General features: G+C 40.2%; 1 protein-coding gene across 8 annotated transcripts in view; it reads right to left on the minus strand.

Annotated features, from left to right (window-relative positions):
* Nucleotides 1–25,730, minus strand: part of NIN (ninein) — a 91,354-nt gene continuing 65,624 nt past the window's right edge. For 4 of the 8 annotated variants that reach the window (XM_014519672.2, XM_025203487.1, XM_025203486.1 and 1 more), the window contains 7 exons: nt 25,358–25,504; nt 23,060–23,239; nt 22,316–22,465; nt 20,420–20,521; nt 14,644–14,844; nt 7,840–7,953; nt 1–3,827 (listed from right to left, as the gene is read on the minus strand). In XM_014519672.2, the coding sequence (XP_014375158.1) occupies nt 3,615–3,827; nt 7,840–7,953; nt 14,644–14,844; nt 20,420–20,521; nt 22,316–22,465; nt 23,060–23,239; nt 25,358–25,504 (1,107 nt within the window). In that variant the 3' untranslated portion in view covers nt 1–3,614. Of the gene's footprint in view, nt 3,828–7,839; nt 7,954–9,645; nt 10,030–14,643; nt 14,845–18,669; nt 18,731–20,419; nt 20,522–22,315; nt 22,466–23,059; nt 23,240–25,357; nt 25,505–25,730 lie in introns of those variants that run through there. The other 4 variants (XM_025203488.1, XM_025203490.1, XM_025203491.1 and 1 more) reach the window with 4 other exon arrangements.

Consider the following 25,730-nt stretch of genomic DNA (forward strand, 5'->3'; position numbering starts at 1 on the left):
TTTATTTTTACATTAATTATACACATTTTTACATTAGTTATACACACTGTATAGGATGGCTCATCTTTCATGTTTACATGATTATATAAAGTTGTTATATTACAAAGGAAATGCAACCTCGATAGAAAAATACCCATACTGATATTCATCAATACATAAGTTGTCAGTAATTACAGTATTTGACATATAGTGGAAACAGAAGCGATTCATGGGGAAGAAGGTTGAAATGCAGTTATCCTAGTGATACAATTCCTTTAAACATACCGATAGATTTTTTTGTTCTTTACTGAAACACCCAGTTCCCTTGCTTCACATTTTATACAGTATCTATAAATAACTAATGCCAGTTGGGTTATAATCTTTTTGTTCTGATGAATTCAAAGAATTTCCTCTTTGCATTTAAAGTGAGCTTCAATTGCAAGAGAAAATGGGCTAATATATGCTTTTGCCAAAGCAAATCAGCAAACAGCTTCTTACCTGTGCAGATATAATACTTTCACACAAGTGGTTGAGTGAACTCATACATCTATCCTCTATCAAAAACCACACATCTTCACAGTGATTCACATGGCATAGTGTAGGACACATTGGTCTTTAAAGCACTAGTAACATCATAATGTCTGAATTGGCAAGGTCCATCATTTTGAATGAGGCCTCACAGTTCAAGTTTTGAGTGCACTTTAACTTACTATTAAATACTTTGGCATCTTTAAAATGCCTGTATTGTGTATAGCTAGGTTTATATTCACACACACACACACACACACACACCATAAATACTTAGCCCTTTGCAGGTTATTTCCACCAGTCCAAACACTGTAAAAAATATGTAAGCAATCATGCCAGCTCAATGGTCAAGCAAACATTTCACTGATGCGGAGCATCAGTCTTTGGGTCCTAAGATTCACAACTATTTTCTCTCTTCTTGCTCTATGCTCTGAGCAGTGTAACATTGCATTTTCCAAAGCATGCAGACAGGCCCTTTGAGAATTTGGTGCTTAGACCTGATATCCTGATAAAGTCAGTTAAGTTTTGCTAGAACTAAGAGGCTAAACTTCCTTCTTGCTCCTTCTTAGCATTTGTAGCCGCCAGGAAGAATGGAGACACTGGAATAGCAGGGGAGAACTAGAACTGCCTGCCTGCCTTTTAATCTGGACAGCTACTCTACAATGGGCACCTAGCCAAAGCTCGATTGTTTTTGGCAGTGCCGATGTTCTAGACATTTCTGATTAATATATATATTTTAAAGAAAAAATTAACGCCAGGAAGGAAATATTTGAGTGAGCGGCCTATCCTTTAAAAAGATTTGTCATGTGAGATTATGAAATTACACCATGGTTTAAAATTAAGGGCAGACTAAAATACATGACAAAACATGGGATTTAACTCAGGTCAGGTTTGGTCTAAGAAAATTGTTGAAAGGGTTATTGAACAGCTGTTCATAGAACAACCACAGCCAATTAAACCCTGTTGACAGTACCGTTTCAAATACATTTTTCCTAATTTAGATGTTTCTTTAGAGTAAGGTGTTCTCAATTTTTTTTATTGCTAATAGAAGTTAGTAACACTACCCATGCATCTGAGTTTTATGAATGTTATTTTTACAGCTTAAGTATTAGCAGAAGCAAAATATATATACTCTGGAATTTAGAGGGAACTCCCATGTATTGTAATGCAATATGCGATAGACTGCTTCTGCAGGTAATGAAAAAAGGGCACAGAGATCAGATATTGAAAGATTATTTATAAAGATAGAAGATTGAGAGTAAACAGACAGAAAACTAGCACAGTTGGGAAGTAATTTCTAACTAAGAATGTCATGCTTTGCATAGGTCCTAACTACTTTTAACTATCATTGTCATAAACCTGTTAAAAGATTTGTTTAATGGATCTTAAAAGTTTTAGGGGTTTAAAAAATTAGCACTGCATGCAAACTGATTTTATTGTAAATGCAACCCTGTATTATTCATTACAACCTTTTCATCAAGAAACTTGTGCAGAATCCATGTTGTGTTAAGCTTCCTCATTTCTATATGCAACAAAAATGATAAACATCTCTATCTAGAGTATAATAATATTCCTTTCATTAGCTGCATAAAGGAACTGAGCAGATTAACCTTACAAGAAACAGTTATACCCTATATCTACTCAATCCAAACCTCCTACCCTCCAGTTAGTCAAGTTTTAGACCTAACATCCTTTACAGTGCTTCCTTAGCAAACTGTGGCACCTGGCAAAATAAGAGTCAGTGAAGTCATTCTTTGTAGGCTAGCTGGTATCTTGTGGGCAGTCTCATACTAGCTTTTAGTGGATTGCTGCTATTTTACACACACTGTCATAATTAGCACCTTTTGGTAGTCTCAAAGACAGGACAATCATTTTTTACCCCTTCCTCCATAACCCACTGCTTACACTGTACTTTGAAAGTTTCAGAAAGTGAAGATCTCAGTCTGGTCCCTGTCATCAATCCCCTTCACATGAACATTTAACTTAAACATTTGCTGGCCTTTTTTTTTTTTTTTAACCTGGTCCTATTAGACCTTAACATTTGGTTTATCCTGTTTTTTCCTAAAGCTTGAATGTTGTTTTCATATGCAAGTATGAAGATCTCTATCAGTACAGGAAGCCAATTCATTCTAACATTCCCTGAGTTGCTGAGGTGCCTTGAAGATGCATCATTACCCGTCACAAACCTAACCTGTACCGGCGTACTAGCAAAGTCTATGCTGAGTCCCATTGTAGTCGAATAAAAAACTCTGAATGGGCCTAGGTCGTCTGTTAGAGGATCTTGATATACATTATCACAGGCTAAAGAAAATGAAAACGTACTTACACAGGGAGACACTTTAAGGCCTAAAATTGTAGGAGGTTTTCATTGGTTGGCAGTGCAACTATACAGAACTCATGTTCCCATTTATCAGCTGAGATGTTCAAGAGAAAATACAGTTATGCTTGGTTGAAGATAACAGTCTACTTATACAGTTACAGCCAAAGCTTGAACTCTGGGGAGAAAACACCACTGATCGACTGGCTGCAAGTACTAAATAAGGCAGAGAGTATTGATTTAGGGATCTTGTAGAATCAAACTGCAGCATACAGGAAACACTGATGATGTACACTTCCCAGTAAGGACCATTACTTCCAGTAAGGTCCATTCCAGTAAGGTCCATTACTTCCCAGTAAGGACCTTGTTACTCTGAAGGGACCCAGTGATATGTTGAGTTTAAATATTAAAGTATTCTACACAACTTAAAAGCTTGAGATCTAGGTTTCAATGCAGATGAGAATTACCAAGTGGATTCACTATAATAAATTCAGAGATCATATTTAAAAACTGAAGGCAATTAAAAGACTAGAATAAATTACCTGGAATAACACATCTGAATCTCTTTGCAATCCTGAAATGCCTAGTTTTAGACAAAAATGGGCAGGAAGATAGTTTGGGAATGCAAACCAGAAATTTGTTGGCAGCTTCTGATTTAGGCATTAACTTTATACCGCTGACTTTGAGACCTCTATTAACTAACATTAATAGTACAAAAAGGCAGCATAGCGAAAAGCTGAAATCTTGACATTTCAGTAAAGTGCATGAACTTGTCAACATACATATGGCTTTATTTTGACCTTAACGGAGGTGTGGAATTCAGTGATGGTGATACCAAGTTCTTTACTATTTTATTGAGATTGGCAATTTTTTCTTCTAGTAAGTAGTTTTTCTTCTCAGCTGTTTTCTGCCGCTGTTCTGTCATCTCCAGAGCTTTCAGCAATTGCGCATTCTCAACATAGAGATCCTTAACCATCGCATCTGCTTTAGTATTCTTGGAAAGCTAAATAGTGAATGAGAAATAATTACTCCCAGCTATATTGCTATGAAACGAATGGAAGTGAGAGCACTACTGGCAAAGTAAGGAAGCCGTTTCAATTTTTGACTGAGCGCTCATCTTAAAACATGACCATCAGAGGAGATCACCCACAGTATAGACAAACCCAGCTCAGTCCTTTCCTGTACAGACACTCCCTACTGAAAAAAGCCTAGGAGCAAAGTTAACTAAGAGAGTTGCTATAGGTCCGCAACGGAAAGAAATCGAATCTATAAAACCTTCCTTATGTGATTGGCACTTAAAGCTTGCAAAATCAGGCCTCAGCTCTCACATGCCAGAGCTCATCATTAGATGTACTACTGGGCACTGGAAAGCAGCACGGCCTCCCCTCTAGCTGGAATAACTGGGTGAAGTGTCCCATCAACGTGTTACTCCGTACAAGGCTTAAGGGCATAGTTGAAAAAAAGGTTGTGCAGAGAATGCACTTCTCCAAACACAACAATGCAAATAATGCGCATTCAGTTCATACAGCTGCAGTACTTATAGCCCCCAACCTGATCAGCTCCCCGTCTTGGTCAAAACTTCTAACAGCTGCCCTTTGAAAGGGGATTCCCCTTCATCATTTCTATGTAGTTAACCAAAGTACAATTACATTAAGAAGGAGATAGTAGAACTAATAAATGCTGTGTGTTTAACCAATGCACAGTTCACTAGCTCATGTTATAATGAATGTAATAAGCAACAGGTTAGAACAGGCATTATATACTTGAACAAATTATGCACTTATCTGGCGGGCATATAATGGAGTATACAGCCAAGCACAGTGATCCTTTGAGAACAACCATGAGGGGGACTTAAGCTATTATACAAGGGCAGCTTTCAGTATTGCATTTCATGGATTTTTGCAGGGGGGGGGGAATACTCCTAAAAAAAAAACCCAAACAACTCTACAGTTGCAGAGCTCTTCCCCTCTCCTTTATACTTCTATTGCTTCCCATCTTACATTTTTATTTGTAAAAGAGGAACACCTTTTCAACACTTCATCTAGTACTTGTGAAGGAACTAGGTCAGGGCTTCTAGCACTTCTAGACACCAGAAAGGGCAAAAGATAGACCCTTTAGGCATGTCCCTGGGAGTGGGAACGTGCATTTCCCTGGGAACAACTAGCAACAGCATGCATCTATGCTGCTGCTAGTTGTTCCTGGGCACGTGTCTGCATGCATGCTCTGTCACGTGGCAAATTGCCCCAGGGTGGGGTACGGGAGGTTGGGGCCAGCACCTGGGCTGGCCCCAGCAGCCTTAGCTGGGGGCCTCCTGGAATTGCAGTGGTGGCCAGGCTGTGGTTTCTGGCAGCACACACTGCTGCCACATGTGCCACACTGCTTTTTTTTTGGTGCCTTTTTTTTTTTTTTTTTTTTTAACCCTGGGATCTCCCAGCATCAAAAAAACCTGCTGCACTCCAAATTAGGAGCAGGGTCAACGTATGCACATGCAGCACGTACAGTTTGTGGTGCTGCAGGCTGGTTTGCAGCGCTGCAAACCACATGTGCATGCTCGTAGGGATGTGCCCTATGAGAGTAAGCCAGTTTATGGATAAATCCAACTACAGTGACGACTTCAAAGCCCCAGGGCTGGGCCACCAAGGACTTATTTCTTCCCGCCTAGACCTTCTGCAGCAATGATTCTCAGCCACGGGGCTGCAGCACCCTGAGATTCTGTGAGATCCTTTTAAGGATACTGCAGAGTACCCCATAGTATTAGCATTATCAGGTATGCAAGCATCCACGCATGATTCACAAGATAAACCCAGAGATTTCAAATAGAAATCTACAGTGCCAAAACCATTCTGTATTTCTGTGATCTTTCTGAGTTTTTTTTGTCACGGAAGAATTGCTTTAGGATTTTTCCATAGTCAAGAAATGAGTGGAAGCTAAAAACTGGCATTTTCCAAGGGGTGCCTTAAGTCTAAAAAGGTTGAAAAATCACCGTTTTGTAGCATGTAACCCCTGAAACCTTGTTCCTGATAAATCAATAGTATTTTTCACTTGGAGATTGTACTTAGAAGTTTAATGCTGGTGCCTTGTCACTCAGCCTGACAAATTCAGTAAGAGTTTCCTAATTTTTCTCCATCATCTTTGTTTCTTCTTTCTATTCAAAGTCACTACTCAACAGTTCCTCAGTATCCAGTGGGAACTGTACTAAAACCAATCCAAAGCCACCTCTGTGAGAAACAAAATTATCTTGACTACTTCAATCTAGTACACCAACAAAATATAATTTTTAAACAAGTTCGTTGACTATTCTCTCAGGTATTTTTAATTTCCCCTCAAATAAATCAGCCAAAAAGTGTAACCTGCCTGACTTACTACTGTATACGTGTTGTATGACTCATCTGATTTCTGTAATTGATTTTGTTCACACAGAACCATTACTTCAGCTGACAGATTCTAAAGTACGTGGGATATGCCAGAGGAAAGTTAAGCAAGCTCTGCACTCAGTATACCAAGTGACATGTGTACCAGTTCTTCCAGTATAAGAGATGGTTATTTGCATGCTATTATACTGCTCAGGCTTAAAAAATCTGGAATAGGTTAGTGTAATTTATGTTGTAAAACTGCTAAAAACTCATGGGAATTTAAATTTTTGCCAGGGGACAACAGAAAAACATTTGTATAACTCAGAAATTATTTGCATCTTTTATGAAAAGAAACAGGAGCAAAACATGTTTCATGTTTGGGTAAAGTTTTCCTGTTCCACGTGCTATATGAGTGACTCCTTAGAGGAAACCTGTGAGAAATGTAATTTTCAATAAAAGCACCTTTTCCCCTCTAAGCTGAAGATACAACTTTTTCAATTAATATTCCTCTTCTAGTTTGAATGGCTTTGTTTCCCATTTTTAAGCCCTACTGGACTGAACGCTCATAATTCTTTGTGAATTATTAATTATTATTCATGAATGATTAATATGTAATATGTAAAGGCAGGAGGTGAAGCTCAACCTAGAATCTGGGCCTTAAGGACATTTGTGCAGGCATGCTATATATTGAGCTAGAAGCATGAAGGCTAAGTCCAGACAGTCAAAAATCCCGAAGATGATTCCATTCATCTTCACAGGTTAGTCTTAAACTGCGTAGATTGAACCAATAAGCAAGTGAACAGACATTCACTTTTGATTCTGGAAATGCAGCCACATGCTTGCAACTTTCCAGGCCTGAAGCCAGTAGGGCTAGAGCATGCCTCCCTCCTTGGCTGTAGCAGACAGCTTGGGTCAGGGCTAGTCTGCTCACCCTGAGAAAGAGAGGGGAGGGGGAGGTGTTGCAGGGGAGGTATAAAACATTCTGATATGCTGGGGGATTGAGAGTCAACTTGAATCTGGAGGGGATCTGGGACACAAGTTCAATAAACTAATTTAAACTAGATCAGTTCAGTCTGATACTACATCCAACCAGGTTATCTTAAACTGGTTTTGGCCATTTTGAAATTGATTTACGGGCACTGAACTTCTATTGTGTTACAGATTTGAACTGGTTTCTGATCATGTATACAGGTTTACTTGCAACTTCTGGGCATTTATACACATGTTTGTCTGCTCTGGCGCACTGGAAATCCAGCACATCAGAGCAGACTTGATTCTCTGAAGCATGCGAACTGATGTGCCTGGCACTGCATCACGTGCATTTGTATAAATGGTGAAATGCGCATCAGTGCTAAGAAAATGGCAGTGGTGTGCCTATAGCAAAAACACCTTTGATGCGTTTTAGTTCAAAAGTGCGCCGCTGCCATTTTCTCAGTGCTGACACGCATTTCGCCATTAATACAAATGCATGTGATGCAGCACCAGGCGCTTTTCAAAGTGTCGGGCGCTGCATCACATGCATGTGTGCATATGTTCTCTGTCCCTAGTTAAAGTGTCTTTAAACTAGCTACTTTGACCAAGTACCAATCTGGTAAGCTTTGCTCGCTGAGTTATGAACACAAGTTATGTCAGGGCTCCCAGAAAGAGAATGATAAAGCTTACTTGCTCTTTCAGTTGATTTACTTTATCTTGGAGAAGCCTCTTCACAAGCCTCAGTTTCTGTTCAACATCCATCATACGTTCTTCCATCACTTTTAGAAGCTGGTCATTACCTCCCTGAAAAGCAACAGTTATGTGAGAGTCAAGCCATATGCAAACAAACAACACCCCCCCATTGGTCTTATTTCACTGCAGGTTATTCCTGAGTTCATATACAATGTCTAAGTCTTCTTTAAGGCTTATGTCTATTAAATGGCTCATGCAGTAGCTTTAAATGTCCTTATTAGCAGATTATAGTAATATTACTGAATAGCCAGAAGTCTAAATCAGCTTCCTTCTGTCCACTTCCTTCATGGATGCAACTCACAATCCCACAGAAAACAGTAACTCACTGCCATATGAATGCTTGCAACATCAGACTGTGCACTGAGATTTCTTTGAATCGTTTGGGAAGAGGATTATTATATGTATTATAATACAAGATTATTAAGAACAGTATTTTGTGATACGCTGATTGGTGGCAATCAGAGGAAAGGAAATACCAACAAAAGCCAGCTGGTTGCCTGTTTTTGAAGACATTTGAGTGTGTGTTAGCCAAGAGTCACTTTAAGATACTAGGCCCTAGAGAGGTCCATAGAAAAGCCACTTCCCTTGGCCTTGGATGGGCTGTTGGAGGAAGACAGTTTTTCCAAATGGGAGACTAATCGTTGCTTGTAATAGAACAGATTCTGTTATGAAGCTAACTGCAGTTAATGTTATATTTTCCTGGAGAGGCACCAAAAATCTCTCAGTAGAAGGGGTTTTTTTTTTTTGTTTTTATATATGTAGCCTGCAAATAGTTTAAGTGTTTTGAATATACAGGAGTCATGTAGGAAGCAGCATAATGTGATTGTTCTGGATACTTTTCTAAAAGAAAATAGTGTAAAAAGCAACCCCTCCCCACTACGTAGACTTACCGCAGTTGAACAAACTTTGGCTAGAAATGATCTTTTGTAAATTTAGTGGGATTCTCCGAGACATGGGTCACATGCTACCTTTTATTTGGCTTTAAGTATGAAAAGAATGACTGGACAAGCAGAATAGTGTTAACTTTGCTGGTCTCAAAGGATGCGTTTTAATTGGCTCCGATTTGTAATGTGTAATTTTGGGGTTGAAATGAACTTGAAACAAATGACACTGTTTTATCTGAATTTTATATGAATTCCTAAAGTATACCCTTGAATCTACAGGAAGAGAAGAAACCAACTCAAGACTCAGCATGGTATCTTTTTCATGAACCTAACTTCATTGAATCAAAACTGTTTTGAGAAATATTTCAGTTTACATAAACCTGTTAAAAATGTTAAAATCTAGGTTAAACTGCAGCAATTTCTGAGAAACATGGGAATACTAAGTATTTGACTTGAAAATGGACTTCCATCATTAAGAGCTATGAAATCATGCCCTAGTTTTTAAATCCCAACACTGCATATGATGTTGATACTTGAGGGTGACAAATTCTGTCCTCAAATATAGACATAATACGAACACATTTTGTAACCGTGGTACTAGAATATATACTGATGTTCAACATTTCCAGGATTCAAAGACAGTAGAAACAGATTTTGCCTAGCAAAAAAATTCTTGTCTACAAAAGCAGATAAACTACTATGAATATGATCACTATGATATTAGTAAGACAAGACACACTACTATATTTAAAATGATTTTTTTATTTCTCATTTACATCAAAAAGTGTCACCTTTCCCTGTTAAAAAGTTTATACAACTTATACAAAAAGTATAAATAGTCCAGATTTTCTTCAAATCTCATATAAAAATTAGTACCTTTTGTTAAAAATAGTTACAGCACTTTGAGAAAAATAGTGTATTTCTTTCCACATTGAACACATTGACAATTTAAATAACATAAATAAAATGATTTGTAACAAATTGAAAATGACAGCTTGTGAAATTTCACAGAATAGCATCTACACAAATAAATAGGAAAAAAATCCCACATAATACTGTAGAGGATTTTTTTTTAAAAAACACCACAGTATAATTTGACCCTCAAATTTCTCAGCTTATGCCAGTTCGTGTGTATGTAAGGTTATCATGGTAAGGAATGAGATCATTAGCAGCCAAGCTTTCAGAGGTGCCCAATCCTCCTGTAGGAATCTGCATGCACTGCTCGCTGCTCCGGTAGCAAGGCCTAGAGAAAGAAGGCAAGTGGGACACTTCACCCTGATATCAAGATTTTTTTTTTGTTTTAAATACATACATGATTAAGGCAAGTCACCAACACCAGCTAAGCAAGCAAAGCAAGACAGAAACAAAAGGAACAAGCACCAAAAGCATGCAAGGAATTACAAATTATGCTTGTAGAAATTAGTACTAGCACAACATAAATGCAACTGTGAAGACATTCAGAACAGGTTCTGTAGGGGTAAGGACCCTTCAGATAGTTTGGGGTTTTTTTGTTTGTTTTTTTTTTTTGGAGAGAGGGAAGGGAATGGGAGCAGTCAGCTAATTTTATGCAGTTCCTAACTGAAAAGAAACAAAGCAGTTAATCTTCTGGCTAAAGTAACACAACTGTGGCAGTATCTATTCTTATAATCTTAAGAGATTAAGGACACCTGCACATTAGAGGTATTGTTCTCTCATGGACCTACAGAAGAGGTCTTAACATTTCCACATTCAAGCTAGTTTGTAAATAAAATGCACCTGGGACACAACTTGGCTGTAGGCTAACAATTTAAAACTTTCAGTAGAAAGTTATATTTTAAAACTTTCAAGCAAAAAGAAAGTTGTGGGGGAAGCTTTTGGAAGTTTTTGCTCTAATCACTCGTATGGGATGAGAGGAAAAACAGCCTTCAAGAGTATTTTGGACAGAAGAGTTATTGTTAGAAATTATGGCATTAGAAAGTGCAGGTTCAAAAACTTTCCATGTATGGAAAACACCGGTGAGGTAATAGTAAAGTTACTGAAGGAGGGAGGAAAGTGAAAAAGGAATATAATAATGACTTTCCATTCTGCATAAATAGCATAGAAACAAGTATCCAGTTGGCGCACAGCCCCAGATGGATTAAAATAAAAATAGAACAACTAGGATTCAAAATGGTCCAAACAGGTTAGTATGAGTAAGACAAATGGCTCAAGTGCTTCAGTTTGGGGGAAACTTGAAACCATGGGCTAAGCACAGACAGCCAAAAGCCCAAGACTGAATCAATTCAATCTTTGCAGGTCCGTCTAAGCTGCGTAGATTGAACCGATAAGCAAGTGAACAGACATTCACTTTTGATTCCAGAAACACAGCCGTATGCCTGCAACGGCCCAGGCCAGAAGCCAGGGGGATGCTAGAGCATGCCTCCCTGCTCAGCTGGAGCAGACAGCTTGGGCCAAGGCTATCCCATTCACCCTGCGGTGGAGGGTTTGCAGGGGAGGTGCAAAGCATCCTGGGATGCTGGGGACTGAATTAACTTGAATCTGGAGGGGATCTGGGACAGAAGTTCAATAAACCAATTTAACCGAAATCAGTTAAGTCTGATAACTACATCCATTTTAGGTTCATCTTAAACCAGTTTTGGCTCTTTTGAAAGTGGTTTACGTGCACTGAACTTGTTGCATTACAGATTTGAACCAGTTTCCGATCGCTTATACCGGTTTATGTACAGCTTCTGTCCCTAGCCATGGAGACAAAGCAGCAATCTTTGCAGGGCAGTTGCTAGACAATGATGCAAACTGAACTGAGACATGAACAAACATGGCTGTGATCGGAAAGCAAGATGGGGATACAGAAAGACCACAGAATAATTCAAACAGACTGTCAAATATTGCCCTCTATACTTGTCAGTAAGTTTGCTGCAAGTGATTTTGAGAACCATAGTATAGAAGGAAGTCAGGCTTCAACAACTGCATCAGGGCTAGGTTAAATTTACATAGAAAGCATGGATCTTCTGGGATTGTACTCACTGGTGACAAGATGATGGAGTGGGGATATGATGCAAGTTTTCAAGAAGCTAAAGGGGACATTAAAATGTACGTAAACTCCGGAAAATTATTCCTCAAAAATCAGGGAGATATTAAAACTAAAAAAAAACTCAGTGAGAAATGAGAATTTAGGCAACATTTTTATAAAAATGTTCTTCCTTTTGCTGAACTGAAAGGCATTCACATATTTAGGCCTTTGCCTGTATTGGGACAGCATACATGTTTAACAGATTAAAAAAATTTATTTGATCAACCCATGCCAATCTCCACTGTAAGCACCCTAGAACTTGTATATCTTGTTTTACCTTCAGCTAACTACATTAATCTCCACTAAAGGCTTATCCACAGTAAAGTTGTGCACAGGTTCAACTAGGCACATCTATATCTTTTTTTTTTTTTTTTTTTTTTTTTTTTGTGGTGAATCCAGTGCCCTTTTCCACAGATAAGTCTTACAGAATACCCAACCGGAAAGATTTACCTGATACTCATCTGCAGAGCTGCTAGTTACAGAAGGTGCATAGCTCAACCTGGGTGAGCTTTCAAACTATTAAAAAACTTTTCCGTTCCCTAAAACAGTAGGGGCCATCCTTTTTTTTTTTTTTTTTTTTTTTTTTTTCTTTCTTTCTTTTTTTTTTTTTTTTTTTTAAAGTCTATTGACACAAAATACGCCCCCCTTTTATGAGTGTCACTCCAATCCCCTTCCCCTGCCCAGTCTATTGCTCTGCTTTCTGCCCTGTGCTCCCTGCCAAGTCTCCTCCTCTGCTTCCTCCTTCCAGCTCTGTGTTCCCTGTCTTACCTCCCTGCTCTGCTTTCTGCTGCTGTGCTGCCTCTCCCCTCTCTGATCTGCCACCTGCCACACACACAGGCTGCCTGCACTACTTGCGCTCCATTGGGCCACCCCTGCCCTAAAAGATCATATGATTGATTCCTCTTAACACAATCCAGAGTACATTTGAAAACACTGCTGTAATGCAGATTTTGCGTGCGTGTTTTCAGTTTTCATTTATTCGTTTCGTTACAAATAAAATTTGAAATCAAGCATTACATTCTACTCGTCAGCCCTTTCTGTGTGAGCAAAGGAGCTCAGTTTATGGTAATATTGCTTCTTTTCACTAGAGGCCCAAACAGAAGATCTTATAATGCAAGGCAGCTTGCTTTTAATTCATTGTTATGCTCACCTTTAGTTTCCTGTTTTGGGTTCTGTCTCTTATATTAAAAAACAAGCAAACCAAAAAACCTATAAAATATTTTTAAGTATCATAGAAGAGCTCTTTTACAGCCTTCAAGTCCATTAAAGCACATATGGATAGGAATATTATTTTTTTCATACACCTATTCCCCTCCATCCCCACCTGATCGCCAAAAAGCTCAAATATTAGCGAGTCCCTTAAAAGATGCTACATTATGAATAACTGTTCATTGTTTCTATGCTGAAGGAGTATATTGTGCTTTAATTCTTCCTATTTGGGTATAGGGTATAGGTAATGTTGAGGAAAGAAGGAGTCAGTTGCTTAGAGGAAAGATAGATCAGTGACATTTAAAAAAACCCCAAAAAACAAATTTTAGGAACAAAACCCCCCAAACTGTTGGGCAAGTTTCAAAGGCTCTTGCCAACTTTACAATCTTTTGGGTTTCACAATGTTGTTTAATGCTGCAATGTCTTCTGAGCATGGCGTTGTTCAAAATACAAGCTTATTTGTTAAGGAGACAGGAGAAAGTATTTAGCATTTTAGTCAAGTTATTTGAAGTTCTGCTTCCCCACACAAAGCTCAGGTTAACATGTCAGTTTTTAGAAATACGGCACCGGAGAACTTGTTTCCTTTTTGGGGAAAAAAAAAAAAGCAAAGCAGCTTAGAGCAACTGTAGTTTACACTGGAAATGCTAGCGTTCCTACCAGCTCAGCTCCTTAGCTCTTGTAACGCACCTCTTATGCATTTCAGTTTGGGGTTTTGTTGGAACACACAACTAGAAACTGTATTAAAAGCAGTGCATATATTAAGCCTTTTATGAGCAGTGGCTGCAATGTGTTCTTGAAAAATAACCGATGGGTTTTCTTTCAATAGTGCCAGCGTTTTCAAAATGTCACACCCGGACCTCTAAAATGCCCTTCTGCTATGCCCAGGTTTCAGTAAAAAGAAAAACAACCCAAAAACTTTCAGGAGCATTGAAGATGTTTGTGCTGTATCATGCAATACCTGACTCAGCTGAACTCCACCATTTGTGACAGCAATATAATACACGGGTACGGTATGTTGTAGACATGCGTTTCTGCAATTTACAGTATGCCGCGCCTTTGAAACTAGGGAATTTCCTACCTGGATATTGCATGCAGAAATAGTGAGCTGTCATATAAAAGTATCAACGAGGAGTGTCAAACTCCTCAGGGCCTGTGGACTGGATGAGTAGTGCAGGGCTGGTCCACGGGCCGGATCAGGTCCACAGATCCCTCCACTCGCGTGTCTCCTTCAGTAAGCACTGCAGGGCCAGTCTAGGGCAGTGTGGGGGTCAATAGGAAAACATCAGGGACTGGATTCTGGGGCTCTGTGGACTGGATCTGGCCCATGGATGTTTGACACCCCAATGTAAACCAAAAGGAGAAAAGCTGCTAATGCCTAGATAGGAACGTTTATTGCTTGAAGGGGTTGGAAAAAAAATAAATCCAGAGGACTGCACAGTTTAAGCTACAAGTTAAACAATGTACATGCTCATTAGGAGGAGATCTTTAGTTTTTGAACTGGCATAAACAGAGAAAGGATCATAGATCAGGAAAAAAACTAAAGGCATCTACTCAGATGTGCACTCTACATTGGAAGCCGTATAGTAAAAAGGATCGTACCTGTGGCATGTTTGTTTCTGAGGGTTGGTTTTCAAGTTCCTCCTGCAGGCGCCGATTCCTCCTTTCTGCCAGAAGCAGCTGATGTTGGAGCTGCTGGAACTGCTCCTTGGGCACCATGGTACAGCCTTGCTGCTGGAGCTGCGGCAGCTCCCGAGTGTGCTGCGACTGGCTAAGCATCGCATTGGAGCTCGAGTGTAGCATCTGATGATGAAACAAACCAGCCGTCAGGCGCAACAGTTTACGCTCGCTCCCAGCGCAGCTTTGAGAAGGGGCATTTCAGGAAGCACGTGCACTAGAGCCTCGCTGGAAACCAGCTCCCGCTTCAAAACTCAACGACTGATTGAAACGTGAGCTGCATTAGTCATTCTGTAGCAGCACTAGTGATTCTTTAACTCGGAGAAAAAATACGGCAGTGAAAAACGTTGCTCGGTTTCCAACAGGGAAAATATATAGGCACTTGTATTCTACTCGGATGGGGTCTGAGCTTTGATTTAGGTCAGTGGTGATCAACCTTCAGCCCCCAAGGGCCTGGAAATTTGGTGATGGGGGGAGCAGTAGCAGCATTAATTGCCCCTAGAGTTGGGGCAATTAATGGTAACACCACACCCCTGCTGCCAAATTTCTGGACTCATGGGGAGCCCCACAGCTGGGTGATGTGGGTCTACATGCCCCACGGCTGGGTCCGGCATGCAGCATTGTCCCAGATCACACCCACAGACTAACCCAGCGTGCAGAATCCAGCCCATGGACTGGCCCTGGGCTGCTCATTTGGCTCACAGGGCTAGAGAGGTTGAGTACCGCTGATTTAGGTCACTGGAAAAAGCCCAAGCTCAGACTAATCAAATGATTAGCTAAATGATATTTATTAGCTAAATGATCAAAGCTAAATGATATTTAACTTAAGTATTATTTTATACCTTTATGTTAACAGCTCCAGTTACATGTTTGGTATCAAGACCCAAGGAAAGCCATCGGCGAGGGGTGGGGTGAAAGGAAGTGGCTTGGCAAAATGGGCCCACAGGTATCAGTTCTCATCTAGATTCAAAATGTAAACTCAAGTTCAGAGATGCTCATATGTGCAGTTATGGCTTGGGGCCTCAATCTCTGGTTTTTAAGGTTAAGCTACAGGTAAGGACTTTTCAGATTCATGCGTGGAGATTTAAGAAATTAAATTCTACTTATTACAGCCTATTTTGAATTATGTGACTAGAACCCTGTTCCTCGTTCTTTATATTTACTGTGGTATGCTGAATAAAATTAATCCTCAATTAAATTTCTTCAATTGTGGGCAGATAACTGACCAACAGGGTTGTGTATGTTCCCATATCTGACGGAGCCCCTGCAAGAGGGAGGTTAGCAATCAAATACACAGATTTCATTTCTGCCAAAACCTGAAGCTTTGTCTTCACTAAAAAAAAAAAAAAAAAAAGTTTGCTGGTATAGGTATATGAGCAAGTTTTCCTATAGTCCTGTTTATCTGGGCAGAAGGTACTTATACAGGTAGAAACCAGCTCATGGTGGTATAATTGCATCTACACCAAGGCTTTTTACCAGTATAAAGTGATAAAGAAAAAAAAATTACATTCCTAATTGATATCACCATATTAGCAAAAGCTTTTACATTTAGGCCAGGCTTGAGAGGTTCTTGCTTCTCTCTCCTTCTGAAGAAGTGCTGCTTTTGCCACCTGGGTGGGGGTGCAATGTCATTTCTGGTATCACAGCGTTCCAGTAATGCCACTGTGAACCCAGAAGACTCACTGTAACAGGAGGGAATTTGTCAGTCAAGTTTATGTACTAGAGGTCTGGTTAAACCCTATATTTCTCTTTTTCCAGACAATAAAAATGGAATTAAAAAAAACAACAGAGAAGTTTCCATCTAGAACATTTTGTGATTTCAAAATCTGAAACAAATCATAGAGTCCAGATACTGAGGGTTTAATGAGACCAACATGCAGCATGATGCAATTGGATGGCTCTTCTTGTTAACCTATTAGCTACATCATGCAATTTCTCAAGAGGGCTTGATTAACTTTACCCCTCATAACAACTACCCTGGTCTCCTGGGTAGGGGTGTTTGTTGTTGCAGTCCTATGCATGGTTTTACTGCTTCTTTCCCAAATGGCATGATTAAGAAATATCAGGTAGCAATCATGCTTTATTCTTTGGGTACATTTATTTTGGGAACATTTGTAACCATTTTTTTTTTGCACTGGGGCAGCTTCAGTGTGGATGCCGTAGTAGAGACGGCATAAAATCCTTTATCACTTAAATCCAACCCTGGTTTGTTTAGCCTGCACGTAAAATCTCCTGTGCCCTGTCTATGCTATAGCTTCTACCTTTGTACCCTGGTGCAGGCTATATGGAGGTTATTAATATTCTCAGAAGAGACAAGGCCCGTTTCATTTCTGTACAAGCATCAGAACATACTTCTGAACCAGTGTTTAAATGACTACTGTAATGCTCTCCTAGAAAAGGCTAAGAAAAAAAACTCAGTCCAGGTTTGATGGATTTGGTGGGTTTTCTGAAAAATATTTCAGAATTTCTTTTTTACAACATGAAACAGAAAGATCAGTTAGGAAAAATCTAAAAGTTGGGCTAAAAAAAATCTAAAAGAAATAATAGTAAAAACCTTTATTCTCTAGAAAATTAAGTGCACTCTTTACCATGCTAATCTTCTGAGCAACGAGGAGCAATACCTCATAATTTATGAGATTAAGCCTCTTACTGAATCTGACCGTATATATTGGCTAATTTTTCAAAGAGTTCGACAATGAAAGACATGCAACGTATCAGATGTTAATATGAAGAGACATCTCCAAGCTTACAAACAAGTAAAAGGCTATTTAAGTTGAAAAGAAAAATTAAAATTTCAGAGCCACTTTTCATTTTCTGAAATTCAGTTTATTCTCTTAGGCTACCAGCTGTTTTGTTGTTCTTGCTGTTACGTTAAAGCTATACTTTAGAGCAGTGATTCTCAAGCAGGGTGCCAGGGTACTCTGGGGTACCTTGAGATACTTTCAAGGGCGCTGTGGGATCCCACACAATGCGAGTCCTGTTAGGTGTGCAAACACAGTTCACAAAATAAATCCAGAGTTTTCAAATAGGAATCCAGTGTCAAACCATTGGCGGTGTGTAGGGGGTGCATGAGGGTGTACATGCACCCCCTGAATGTGGTGGTACACCCCCTGCTTGCCACCGATACCATCTGCGGGTGGTCCGTGATCTCCGCTCGCCGCCAGCAACAGTGCCGCCAGCACCTGCGGGAGCTCGATATGCCCCCCCAGCCTCCGGGGGCATGCAGTGTTCATGGTCAAAACCATTCTGCCCTGCTGTGGGCTGAGCTATTTACAGCAGAAGAATTGCTCTAATATTTTTGTGTAGGCAAAGAGCATGAAAATTAAGAGTTGGCATTTTTTTTCGGGATGTCTGGAATCTTAGGGCACTTTTACACAAGCTCCAAGGGTGGTGGTATGGGGGGGCAGTGCTTTCATTACAGCAGCTCCGAGAGCCGCTCTAATTAAAGTGCTGCCGCATCTCGTGCACCAGCGTCCCCACACTTAAAAATAGCAGTAGGGGTGCTTGAACTAAAACTCATTCAATGAGCTTTAGTTCAAGTGCCACTACTGCCATTTTTAAGCACAGGGACACTGATGCACGAGATGCAGGAGGCTGCTGGAGAACAGTAATTACCATGATCCAGCAGATTTGATGAATCGAGTCTGCTCCAATGCACTGGACTTCCAGCATGGTGGAGCAGCCTCTGTGCTCGTGTGTATAGGAGCCCTAAAAAAGTTGAGAACCACTGCTTTAGAGTATGCCCTTTACGATGCCAGGAAGAGGATGTTCACAATTTATTCATATCATCAGTACAGCATTTGAACTAAACATGAATAGCTGCATTAAAATGAACAGCGGCCCTTTATTTAAGAGCTATTGGGTTTGTAACAATCCACATAACACAGCATAATAAAGAAACACATTCAATTTCTCCATGCTATGGTAGTACATTGAAAACGATTGCTCTACCTTCGCACACTATGTCAGACAGAGAACTGCCCCCTTCTCTGCTAGCTCCAACCACTGAGCTCTAGACACAGGTTAGCCACAAACAAAAGGAGAACAGGCATAGAGAAAAAGAGAAAGTCACAGGCATTAGAGGGCAGAAAGAGTTAAGTGAGTTTCATACACACCTGCTGGGAAAAGTGGGTCAAATATGACAGAGAAAAAAAAAATCTTGAATATTAAATATAAAGTTTGAGAACGTTTATTTCCGTGTATGGTTTTTATAGGCGATAGAAACACAGTCAGGCACCTCAATATACAAATAGTACATCGACATTTCTCCCATGCACTCAACTTTTATATAAGCAATTCCCCCTGATGTCCTTCACCCTCACAAGACATAAGAAAGCATTTTGGATCACTTATCGGTTGTAGAACAACTGAATCTCAGTGTTTTCAGACAGCATGCCCATTTCCTAGATATATAGGAAACTTGCATATAAGCTATCATGGAAGAGTTCAAGACTTTATCATTAAATAAAAAAAACCCCTCTCTCTATATATAGTTAATGATAAAGTCTTGAACTCTTCCATGATATTTTCTATGCAAGTTTCCTCTGGAAAACAGTCTCAGTCATTTTTGGCACAAGACTTTGCTTTACTGGTCTTTCATGCAAATTCAGGACACAGGCTTATATTAAAGTCAAGGATCAAAGATGTGTCCTGGGCCTCAGTGGTTAAGGTTAAGTAGTTAAGGCAAGCCCGTTTCTGCAGCTGGCAACTAAGGCAATGATGTGGCTAGCTTTGTATCAGGCCACCTGAATAACCAGGTACTCATCTGCAGCTGGTTAGCTGGAGGCAGCCTTCAGCTTGAGTCTGGCGTGAAACTCAAACGCACACTTCTGGATCTGCAGTAACAGACTAACTGTTCCTGTGTGGCACCACAGACAAAAACCAGGAGAGGCGAGTCAACGGCAAATATCCCCATCATAAATAGAAAACAGCTTTATGAAATGTACTTTCATTCTAACTGCTCAACAAACTTGTTTCAAGCACATAGAAATTAATCCATCAGACATAAAAAGAAGGACATTCCCCGCACCCTTGCCATCTTAAGCTACTGGCCCCCGAGTTGCTCTGCTATGGCTATGAGCAGCGTTCCCTCTAAGCTGCGTGGTGTGCATGGCACGAGCATGCCTCCGCGGCCGCACGCACCATGCAGCTTGGAGGGAACATTGGCTATGAGCAGAAATTAAAGCAAGATAAATATAGAAAAAGTTTCTCAGAGAAAGAAATCAGCTTAGAAATGTCTCTAGGGTTAAAATGTCTGGTGCTTAAGGTGTAGGTGGTTACAGGAAAGCAGCTTTGTACGTTAATGGCCAAAAGCTGTTGCAGTTCACACTAATGTTGTTCAATGAGTTATGTTCAGTAGAAGTTTCAACCTTTTCTTGGGATACAAAAGTCTATGCCTTCGTTGCCATTTGCTTTTAATCATAAGTCTGCAGGAACAATAGTTTCATCACACACAAATGAATGACAAACATCAGGGCACTTTACAGGTGTGTACATGTAACGCTGCAGGATTTCAAGGTTAATGAGGATGTGATGGGGCACTGAGAGATTATCTTGACTGGCCTTTTTCACTGAGTTAGCACATTAGTGTCCCATGTTCCTGTCCTACCGATACCAGGAAATATCTTTAAATACATAATCCATAGTGCGATGGAGTCATATTTTCCTCCATTTAACATAGTTAATATTTATTGAAATGTACCTCCATAAGTTGTTCATCCAATTTGACTTGTTTTTTTCTTAGCCCTTCATTTTCCAAGTTGATGGTCTCCAATTCGCGTTCAAGCGAATTCATTTGACTGATCTGTTAAAAGACAAGACTTAATTTAAGGAATGCAGTCTGGGAAACTGTTTTATCTACTTTGCTTATTAACTTACTACTTTGCTGACCATGGATTTTTGTTCCCAAAGATAATTACTGGTTGAATAAAAAAAAAGAAAAAAAAAGGGGGTATTCAACATCACATGTAATCAGTTCAGTATTAATCTAAAATGAAAAACTGAGGTACAGAGAGAGAAGCCTAGTGCCACAGGCTGAAGAATACAAGGTGAGGGAAGTGTAATGTAATAGTAAATTAAAGCTGATATACAAACATCTGCATGTCACCAGATGGTCCCCAAAAAAGAGAATCAAAGATGGGTTTTGTTTGTCTTGTTTCACTAGTGGGTGGGTGTGCGCACGTGTGTGTTTTTCAGCTGTAGTGCTTAAGAATTCTAATATCTATATAACAATTGTAGTATATTAATATTTATATTCAAATGCTAGTGTGTGCATGTGTGTATACATATATATATACATATTATATATATATATATATACCATTAGAATTCTAATATCTAGCTAGTGTCTGTCACAAAAACCTTACCCTCTAATGAGACAAGAGGCAGCAAATTGATACTGACTGCTAGGAAAGCAATCGGACAATCATTTGGTTCAGACAGAGGTCTGCTTAACAGTTTAATTTTTGGCAGGCATCCTAGAAAGGGGAGGTTTAGGGAAGCGTACAAAAGAGTACAAGGAAACACTTTTGGGACTGTTTACAGGGAACTCTTCCCAAACATGAGGGCAGTGCGGTAGTGAGATAGTGCCTAGAAAATTCAACGAATGGGCAATAGAGTTCAGCTCATAATACCAGCCAATCTTCTGGTATTCGCTCTCAGAGAGAGAATAGCAAGGGAGGAGACTAACTGTAAAAGCCCTTGAACAGTACGAGTTTTGCTCACAGGAGAAGTTTAGATTTCATGGCCAGGAAGCAAGGTAACCCCATCTTTGATTTGGCAGACTGAACACTTCAGTCTCGCAGTTTTGGTTTGGTAAAATGACAAGCCACCCAGAGCAATAAGAGCCACACCTAACATCTACTGTTCTGCATACCAAAGTTTGTGTTTTTACTTTGGAAAATGTGTCTGCCACCACACGCGCACCTTTCTTAGAAATGGGTTGGAAGATTTCTTTGGCTACGCAGGTGCTCGGGATATATCCAAACCCAAAATAGAATACTTATCCTGTACCAAAACTGCCACGCTCAGTCTAGCTTTGCTCTGGAGGGAGAAAGAACAAGGAAGGGCAAATAATGGCTTATGAACTTTGAGGATGAGTTTTTCTGGGATGTCCAGGGTGTCTGTACAAAATGAAACACTGAATTCCAGCCTTAAAGCTGAAGTGTGCTTTGGTAGCCTGAGCCTTTGCTACGGGAATGGAAATGTTCGCTTCCAAAAGGGCACGCATCATGTCAAAGTGAAAGGGCCTGTACTCAACTGCCTTATGCATATAGGTACATGAGCAACAGGAGGAAGATCCAACCTGATTATTGTTGGCCAGGCTGAAGAACATGTTCATGATGGACATAGAAATGTAAGTGGTTACACTCTAATGCTACTTGAAAAGAGTAGTTACCTAAAAACACAGAACACAAAAGGCCTCCCCCACTTCCAAGTGGAATAGGATTTCATAGCAACACTACAAAACCCAAAGCATTTGGATATAACAAAACAAATAAAATAAAACAATTGTAGCTTTCCATCTGATCACAGGCAACAGCAACATGCGAGGCACTTAAGCCTGAAAAAGCAGTCACTCCTTCCGTTTGAAACAAACCTTCCTGTTTGCAGAGGACAGTTCCTTCTGAAGCTGTTCACACTCTCTCTTCAAGCTTAATTTCTCCTGCTCTATGGCTTTCATAATACCCGACTGGCTTTGATGTTTTTGGTGTTTCAGGGAAAGGATGTTAGATTCCAGCTGCCGAATCTGAAGTGGACAGAGAGGTTGAATAAAGAACATCAAAAGTCATTCATATGTTCTCTAGTCATGTTTGCACCATCCGTTATGTATAAATGGATGTTACCTATCACAAATCAAACTGCATTCAATTTACTTACAGTGTAAACTACTGCCTTATTTCCTAACCACTGTTCTTTATTACAATTTTAGTAGTAAATTATTAGCAATGAGAACTATTAAGTTCCTTTTAATAGTAGAAAGTAAGGGATTTACGAGTGCGATCTAAAAAAACTGTAGGAGTAAAGTTAGTTGTCTTCTAAAATGGTCTAGAAGCCAAAGTATGGCAGCTTCATATTAAGGATAGATTTATCATAAGAAGTTCTCAAACATCAAGTTTCCCTAAAAGGAAGCATTACTTTACTTTATAAAAAGTGTCTGGCACCCCAAGATATTTCCTGCAAAGCACCAATTGAAGCCCTCATTAACCAATTTTTCTGCAATATTTCTATTCAAAACTAACAGAAATAATTTTCTCTGGAATATGCATTGCAAAGCAGGAGAGAGGGGGCTTTGCTTAACACACAATTCACATCAGTTCCAGTCTCAACTTGCTCAACTTACCTTCTCCCTAGAATGACTGAGATCTGTTTTAGTGGTCTGGATTTCTCTCTGGAGCCTCTCATTCTCTTGCCTCAGTAGCTGCTGCTCCTGTTTCATTAGCTGATCCAGTTCATCCCAGCAGAGCTTCTTCTGCTGGCTTTGCAGCCCTGAAGAAGTCACGGCCAGTTCTAGAACCCGATTCTTAAGACAGACAGAATTGCAGGGTTAGGCCTTGAAACAGAAGCAGGCATTTTCTGCATTCAGAAAGACTTCACATTTACCAGGAGCCTAGGAGAAGGTGACAAATGGCTGTCCATCTTCCGCCTTCCCAACAGTCTATTTTTTTAATAAAACCACAACATGCTAAATTACAGGGCGAGCAGGAGCTTCTTCCTAGCTGAAATCAGGTGGCAAATCAGTAGTGAAACATCAGCCTGTTTCATGACTGCACTTAGTTTAAGGAGAACCCCCCCCCCCCCAAAAAAAAACAAACACGTTGTTCTATTTCAAAGTCTAATCAAGCAAAACAGCAACTTTAGAGATTATTACAGAGTCCTCAAACGACCTCTTGTGTGTGAGAGCATGAAACATTTCCGTCATATACATGCAAGTAGAATTAGTGTCTGAATTCATGATACTGAACACAAGATTACAAACTGGCATTGCTTTTCTATTATACTTGAGAGGGGGCTATAATACTGTCTTGTCAAAGACGCATTTAACTGAAAACTGAGCATTAGTCAAGCTGTGCGTCAGGCTTTATGGCTAGGGACAGACACTATATACATACACCGGTTTAAGTGATCAGAAACTGGTTTAAACCTGCAACAGAACAGATGTTCAGTGCAAATAAACCAGTTTGAAAATGACTGAAACCGGTTTGAGATAAACCTGGTTGAATGCAGTATCAGACTTAACTGATTTGGGTTAAACCAGTTTATGCAATGTCTGTACCAGACCCTTTGCTGGTTTAAGTTAAACCAGACTCCCCCAGCATCCTGGCATGCTCTCTGGGCTGGGCTGGGCTCTCTGCTCCACAGCAGGGCTGGCCCCTCTCCTCTGCTCCCTGGCTGGAGCTCAGCAGAGACTGCAGGCATCTGCCCGGCTTCCCCCTGCTAAGCAGGGATTCCCCCATCCCCTCTGCCTTACACAGACACTTCTCAGCATTAGCTAGCACACCACATGCTGGCTACAGTCCCTGCTGTGGGAGACGGGACAAAGGAAGAACCAACAGGTAGCTGGTAACGTCCCTCTGTTGTTTTCTTAATGGAGTGATAACCACTGTTATCAATTCCCTGCTGGGCTGGTCAGATGAGGTGGGGGGATGGACCCCTCCCTAATCAGAGCATGCTGCGGGGGCCTGGCCATGCCTCCCTCAGCTCAGTACTGTAGAAGGGAAGGGAGGGCTGCTCTGTGCCCCCCCCCCCGATTCTAGCCTGAGCCACTGCAGGCATGTGCAGGGATGTCTGTGCAGTTACCAACTGATTCAGCCTAGCCAGATTAGACTAACCTGCAAGATTGAATCAATTCAGGCTCAGGCTTTTTGAATGTCTGTCCCTAGCCTACCTGTACTCTGAAGCCCCATTCAGAAGTTAGTTATCCCTAACCATTGGTGAGAATAATTGTACGGAGATTTTTTTGGAAGCTTGTCTTAGTGCCAATATGAAAATAACTCCTTGAAAAAAAGATATTTAAAATGTTTAGAGTGGTCAAGCTAAGTGAACCTCCAACATTGACATGCCTGATTAACTAATCTATCACAGATCTCAGTGCAGTAGTAGTTTTAGAGGATTGGTTATAAACGATGATGAACAAGTACGTTAAAAGAGGACTTTGGATTTTTTTGTCCTTTTGCGTTTGAATACAAATACCTGACTGATGAAATAAAAGGATGTGTTGGCTAAACCGTCTTTCCATTTTCCTAAGAGAAACGTAACAGGGAATGCTATCCTTTACGAGACATCATAATGGAAAGGAAGGTGTCTGGATTCAAACAGGTTTTCTTTGCACTCAGTTTTACAGGCTCATTAGGCTGCATCGCTTGTTTACACAAGATGGTCACAGTTTCCACATTTAATGTCAACTTGCTTAAGTTTTTATTACAGCATGCGTCTTTTACCAATGATGCTTAAGTGCTTAGATATTAGTCAAATATTACAATAAGCTACTAAAGATAGCAATACCAGTAACTGAAAATTGTGGATAATCAATACACCATAGCATGCAAAGCAGTTACTTTGGGCCTGCTCTATGTCAGTTTAACTGCAGGCCATCGCCATTCGTGCACGTTAACTACTCCTTAAGTTATTCAAAAGTTACCTTATCATTGGCATTTTGGAGTTGCTTGTGCAGTGACATCACTTCCTGCTTAAGAGCTTCCTTCTCCTGCTGGGTCACCCGGAGGTCTGATTTGAGTCGTGACATTTGAAGGTTGATATTTTGTAGTGCTTCGTCCAGACTCTGGACCTGAAATGCAGGAGGGCACAACTTTAATCTGGCTGTGACGAAGAACTAGAGATTTTAGTAACTAACCGCTGTAATCGATGTTGTGCATCTCATCTACTAAGCATGGATCAAATGTCTAGGACTTCAAGATCTGAGTAATGAGAGAGGGAGGAGGTCAAAGTGCTAATGTTGTTAGGGAAGAAGGTTAAGCCTTAGACCAAAAGAGGTGAACCTTTTTGGCAGGAAT

Source organism: Alligator sinensis, unplaced genomic scaffold, assembly GCF_000455745.1.
Source record: "Alligator sinensis unplaced genomic scaffold, ASM45574v1 scaffold50_1, whole genome shotgun sequence".
In the NCBI taxonomy this organism is placed as follows: Eukaryota; Metazoa; Chordata; order Crocodylia; family Alligatoridae; genus Alligator; species Alligator sinensis.